The following is a 6,639-nucleotide window of genomic DNA, read 5'->3' as shown; positions in this document are numbered from 1 at the left end:
TTTACTCCCTGAAAGGGCTGCTTTGGAACTTTAAGTCTATAATTTCCTGATATTTGGAATGTGCAGGCAAGACTTCCTTGATTAGGGAAATTGGAACATATTGCAATAAAAGTGATGAATATAGCACATGTGCTGTTTGACTACCAAGGAGACATAAAATTTGCCTTTGCAAAAACCACATTCGCTGTCACGGAGCCACCAAGTCTGTGGAAGTTTCAGATAGCCAAGGCCCTTCCCTTGAAGATACAAAAGCCTCTTTCTACATTATCCATAAGACCATAAGATATAAGAGCAGATATAAGGTCTGTTGTTCCCTCAGTATGATATAAGCAAGCAGAGTTCACTTCAGTGTAAAGAGAGAGAGGCATGCAGCCTTGTTGCTGCCTTCTCTAGGCTGTTCCTCTGCTATAACCTTCTGCAGACTCCTGCCTTTCTATATTGCTGGGAGGAAAGCAAGATGGCTGCTGTGTCATGTGACTTGGTCTTCAAACTGCGCACTGATTGTCCCCTTTGGCAGTGGGATTCCCTGTCACTTTTTTTTAAGAGGCTCTATAAGATTAATAGTAGCCTTCATCAAGTCACACGATTAATTCCTTGTATCCACTCAGCCACCATGACAGCCAAAGCTGATTGAATATTAATGTCTTGGCTATTAACTCATTAAATGGTTGCATTCCCACTTGAGGGCTGTGGAGACTGGGTCACTGAGTGTATTAGACAGTAATAGATAGGTTCTTGATTCTTAAGGGGATCAAAGATTATGGGGAAAATGCGAGAGAATGGGATTGAGAAACATTAGCAATGATTGAATATGGAGCAGACTTAATGGGCCGAATGGCCTAGTTCTGCTCTTATATTTCATGGTCTTATGGATAATGTAGAAAGAGGCTTTTGCATCTTCAAGGGTAGGGCCTTGGCTTCAGCAAACTTAATGGCTCCGTGACAGCGAACGTGGCTTCTGCAATTGCAAATTTTATGTCTCATTGGTAGTCAAACAGCACGTATGCTACTTTTGTCACTTTTATTGCAATATGTTCCAATTCCCCTAATCAAGGAAATCTTGCCTGCATGTTCCAAATATCAGGAAATGATAGATGCACTGGCCATTATCTCCCATCTCTAATGAATGGAAAATAATCGCACGGCATCTGTGATGTGTTGGGCCCAAGATCATGGCTTCTTGCTTGTTGTATGAGTCACAAGGCTTTCTGTTTCAACCTGGGAATCTTTGCCGTGAGTGCCTGTGATATAAATAGGATGATCCATGCACTGGCAGATGATCTGATGCTCACAAACAATGTGTCACACAGCACTCGACAAGCAGAATCCTCATGTTTGCCTCGTCAAGTAATCCCCCTTCAAGTTAGATTGAGTGGATGATTCATATGAAAATTAAATAATTTCCCTTTAGTGATTCATTTAAACAAATCGCTGGCACTTTGGAGGAGTCATGTTTCCAGAAGTGAACTGAGAACTGCCTGCTGTTCTGAGCCACGAGATTCATGAGAGTTAATGTTCAGCCTGAGGGCGGGAGGTAACAACATGGAAATATCATCAGTTTATTGGGTATGGGTTGCTGTTTGGAATGGGAATTGGAATTTGACAGTGACACTGTAAGAACTGTCTTTTGGGACTGTTTTTGAGCAACATAGTTAACACAAGGTCGAGGAGTGTGCTTTACTCAGGCCCCTGTTTGTACGGGAATTTTGTACCGGTTGAGCTGCATTTAACCTGCTGTGATTTTAGTGGTGTTATACATTTTTAACATGGTGCATTAAGATAAGCCAGAGTCATAAGCATAGTTCCAATAATTGTAGCCCCTCACTTCCAGAAATGAATACTCTGTGGTAGATTTTTTGGAAGATCTAGAGTGTATCATTGGAGAATAATGGACGGCACGGTGGTACAGTGGTTAGCACTGCTGCCCACTGCGTCAGGGACCCAGGTTCATTTCCGGCCTTGGGTCACTGTCTGTGTGGAGTTTGCACTTTCTCCCCATGCCTCTGTGGGTTTCCTCCAGGTGCTCTGGTTTCCTCCCACACATCCAATGATGTGCAGGATAGGTTGATTGGCCTTGCTAAATTGCCCCTTAGTGTCAAGGGGACTGGCAGGGTAAATGCTTGGGGCTATAGGGGATAGGGTCTGGGTGGGGATGTTGTTGGTGTAGGGTCAATGGGCTGAATGGCCTCCTTCTGCACTGTATGATTCTATGAATATTGGTTATAAAACCTTTGAAACATCCTTGAAATTTCAAATGAATATTAGAAGGCCATCTATAACGCCTGGTTTGAGTTTGTATTACATTGCACAAAGCAGCTGATTCTTTGGTTTTCTCTTACAGACACTGAGCCCGTGTTTTACGGTCCAATTTCTCAGTCAGTAACTGCAGGAGAAAGTGTGTTCTTTCATTGTGTTTCTGGAGACAGCCGCCCCCTGGTTGAGATCAGATGGATTAAGGACAGACGGATTATCAGTGAAGGGCGCCAGTTCCAGGTATGAACAGATTAATAGTCTATAATCCAGTCATTGAACTGCTTATCAATATCTCTTTGGAGTTATATATTGCAAACCTGTGTGGAGGAGGGCGGGGGAGGCCCTCATGAACCTACTCCTGGGCTTAGCCAAACTTGCCATTAATAGATCTAGGCAGCAGGTGATCGAGGGGGTCATCCAACCCAACTGTCTGCCCCTCTGCTGCAGCTACATTCGCAGCCTGGAGATGGAGCACGCGGTGTTCAGAACACTATTCAGGCCTTCCATGCTTGTTGGGCACAACAAGGACTGGGCTGCATTATTGACCCATTAACTCGCAATTTGGTTTAATGTTTTAAGTTTCCTCTGCATGGTGGTTAGCACTGCTGCCTTACAGCTCCAGAACCTGGGTTCGATTCCCAGCTTAGGTGACTGTCTGTGTCCGCATGGGTTTCCTCCGGTGCTCCAGTTTCCTCCCACAGTCCATGGATGTGCGGTTTAGGTGCACTGAGAAACTGAATTGCCCCTTAGTATCCCGGCATGCGTAAGTTAGAGGGATTAGCAGGGTAAATATGTGGGGATATGGCCTAAGTGGGATTGTTGTCGGTGTGGACTCAATGGGCCTCCTTCTGCACTGTAGGGTTCTGTGATTTGTTTTTGTTTGGGGAGTTTAAGGCATGGTCCTTCCTGTTTTGTCTCTCAGTTTACTTAATTTAGTTCAACAGTTTAATCTCGAAAGAGTTGGAGTTGTATATTGAAACTGTTCTTCAAGCAGTGATGGACTATCTTGTTACCAGCTCAGCTTCTCCAGATTGATTTCTGACATGCCTTGTTTGTAACCATTCATTCGGGTTATGTTGTCATTTCAGTGTGTGTTTCAGAGGGAGCATTTCTTTCATTTTCCTTTATATTGGCTCCTCGCTGTGGTCTGTTTCAAAGGAGATTGACCACCTTTGCTGAATTGGATATTGTTCACCGATGAGACATGATGGTGCGAGCTAGCACACTATTCCTCAAGGTGATGAGCAAATTGAATCCTACATAAGAACATAAGAACTAGGAGTAGGAGTAGGCCATCAGGCCCCTCAAACCTGCTCCACTATTCAGCAAGATCATGGCTGATTTTTTTGAGGACTCAGCTCACCACCAGCTCACCAGAGCTCTTAGTTCCTTTATTATTCAATAATCTATCTATCTTTGCCTTAAAATCATTCAATGAGGTAGCCTCATCTGCTTCACTGGGCAGGGAATTCCACAGATTCACAACACTTTGTGTGAAGATGTTCCTCCTCAACTCAGTCCTAAATCTGCTTCCCCTTATTTTGAACCATGCCTCCTAGTTCTAGTTTCACCAGCCAGTGGAAACAACTTCCCTGCTTCTATCTTATCTGTTCCCTTCATAATCTTACATGTTTCTACAACATCTTCTCTCATGCTTCTGAATTCCTACTCAGTCTCTCCTCATAAGCCAATCCTCTCAACTCCAGAATCAACCCAGTGAATCTCCTCTGCACCCCCTCCAGTTCCAGTATATCCTTTCTCAAGTAAGGAAACCAAAACTGTACACAGTATTCCAGGTGCGGCCTCACCAGCACCTTATACAGCTGCAACACAACTTCGCTGTTTTAAACTCCATCCCTCTAGCAATGAAGGACAAAATTCCATTTGCCTTCTTAATTACCTGCTGCACCTGCAAACCAATTCCTTGAGATTCCTGCACATGGACACCCAGGTCCCTCTGCACAGCAGCATGCTGCAATTTTTTTCATTTAAATAATGGTCCATTTTGCTGTTATGTTTACCAAAATGGATGAGCTCACATTTACCAACATTGTACTCCATTTGCCAGAACCTTGCCCACTCACTTAGACTGTCTATATCCCTTTGCAGACTTTCAGTGTTCTCTGTACACTTTGCTCTGCCACTCATCTTAGTATCATCTGCGAATTTTGACACACTACACTTGGTCCCCAACTCCAAATCATCTATGTAAATTGTAAACAATTGTGGTTCCAATACTGATCCCTGAGGCACACCACTAGTCACTGATCGCCAATCAGAAAAACACCCATTTATTCCCGTTCTTTGCTTTCTGTTAGTTAACCAATTCTCTATCCATGCTAATGCATCACCTGTAACACCGTGCACCTTTATCTTATGTAGCAGTCTTTGGTGTGGCACCTTATCAAATACCTTCTGGAAATCCAGATACACCACATCCACAGGTTCCCCATTATCCACTGCACTTGTAATGTTCTCAAAGAATTCCACCAGATTAGTCAAACATGAGCTTCCCTTCATGAACCCATGCTGCATCTTACCAATGGGACAACTTATATCCAGTTGTTTTACTATTTCTTCCTTGATGATAGATTCAAGCATTTTCCCTGCTACAGAAGTTAAGCTAACCGGCCTAAAGAACATAAGAACATAAGAAATAGGAGCAGGAGTAGGCCATCTAGCCCTTCGAGCCTGCCCCGCCATTCAATAAGATCATGGCTGATCTGTCGTGGCTCAGTTCCACATTCCCGCCCTCTCCCCATAACCCTTAATCCCCTCTCTTATCAAAAACCCATCAACCCGCGTCTTAAAAATATTTAGCGAGGTAGCCTCCACCACTTCAACGGGCAGAGAATTCCAGAGATTCACCACCCTTTGAGTGAAGAAGTTCCTCCTCAACTCCGTTCTAAACCACCACCCCTTTATCTTGAGGCTGTGCCCCCTAGTCCTACTATCCTTTCTGAGCGGGAAGAGTCTCTCCACCTCTATCCTATCCATCCCATTCATCATCTTATACGTCTCAATGAGATCTCCCCTCATTCTTCTAAACTCTAACGAGTACAAGCCTAGTTTATTCAGCCTCTCCTCATAGCTCAACCCCCTCAACTCCGGCATCAGCCTAGTAAACCTCCTCTGCACTCCCTCCAAGGCCAAAATATCCTTGCGTAAGTATGGCGCCCAAAACTGCACACAGTACTCCAGCTGCGGCCTCACCAATACCCTATACAGCCGCAGCAAGACCTCCCTACTTTTATATTCAATCCCCCTCGCTATGAAGGCCAGCATCCCATTAGCCTTCCTGACCACCTGCTGCACTTGCAAGCTGGGTTTTTGCGACTCATGCACAAGGACCCCGAGGTCCCTCTGCACCGTCGCCTGCTGCAGTTTTTCGCCACGTAAGTAATAATCCTTCCTACCATTATTCCTACCAAAGTGGACCACCTCGCACTTGCCAACATTAAATTCCATTTGCCATTTCCTGGCCCATTCGCCCAGCCTATCTAGATCCTTCTGCAGACTCTCCACACCCTCCGCACAATTTGCAGTTCCACCAATCTTGGTGTCATCAGCAAATTTCGACACCATACACTCGGTTCCCTCCTCCAGATCATCTATATAAATGGTAAATAGCTGAGGCCCCAGCACCGACCCCTGGGGCACTCCACTAGTCACCAACCGCCAATCCGAATAGCACCCATTGACCCCCACTCTCTGCCTCCTATTTGACAGCCAATCCCCTATCCACGCTAACACCCTACCCCCAACTCCATGTCCCCTGACCTTCTGCAATAACCTCTTGTGAGGTACCTTGTCAAACGCCTTCTGAAAAAGTTACCTGCCTTTTGTCTACCTCCTTTTTTAAACAGTGGCATTTTCATTTGCTGTTTTCCAATCTACAGGAACAACCCCAGAGTCCAGCAAATTTTAATGAATTACCACTAGAATATTTGTTATTTCTCCCATCATCTCTTTTAGTACCCTGAGATGCATTCCATCAGGACCAGGAGACTTGTCTAACTTTAGCCCCATTAACTTGCCCAACACTACCACTTATGTGATAATGATAGTATCTAGGTCCCCACTTGCCATAGCCTTCCCATCATCAATTTTTGGCATGTTATTTGTGTCTTTCCCTGTGAAGACCGACACAAAATACCTCAGCCATTTTCTCATTTCCAGTTATTACATTCCCTTCTCGTCCTCTAAAGGACCAATGTTTATTTTAGCTACTCTTTTACGTTTTATATATTTGTAGAAACTTTTGCTATTTGTTTTTATATTCTGAGCTTGTTTACTCTCACAATCCATCTTACTTTTCTTTGTAGCGTTTTTCGTGGCTTTCTGCTGACCTTTAAAGATTTCCCAATCCTCTAGGTTCCCATTAAT

At 44.3% G+C, this 6,639-nt stretch overlaps 1 protein-coding gene across 1 annotated transcript in view; it reads left to right on the top strand.

Moving 5' to 3' along the window:
- The first annotated feature begins 1,510 nt into the window (after window positions 1-1,510).
- LOC145358115 (roundabout homolog 3-like) overlaps window positions 1,511-6,639 on the top strand; it is a 37,511-nt gene continuing 32,382 nt past the window's right edge. The window contains exons 1-2 of the mRNA XM_080211789.1: window positions 1,511-1,534; window positions 2,342-2,493. Of these exons, the coding sequence (XP_080067915.1) occupies window positions 1,513-1,534; window positions 2,342-2,493 (174 nt within the window). The 5' untranslated portion in view covers window positions 1,511-1,512. The remainder of the gene's footprint in view (window positions 1,535-2,341; window positions 2,494-6,639) is intronic.

The sequence above is a fragment of the Carcharhinus amblyrhynchos genome, chromosome 25 (assembly GCF_965287045.1).
Source record: "Carcharhinus amblyrhynchos chromosome 25, sCarAmb.v2.hapA, whole genome shotgun sequence".
Classification (NCBI taxonomy): Eukaryota; Metazoa; Chordata; class Chondrichthyes; order Carcharhiniformes; family Carcharhinidae; genus Carcharhinus; species Carcharhinus amblyrhynchos.
This window is presented reverse-complemented; position numbering and strand designations above follow the sequence as displayed.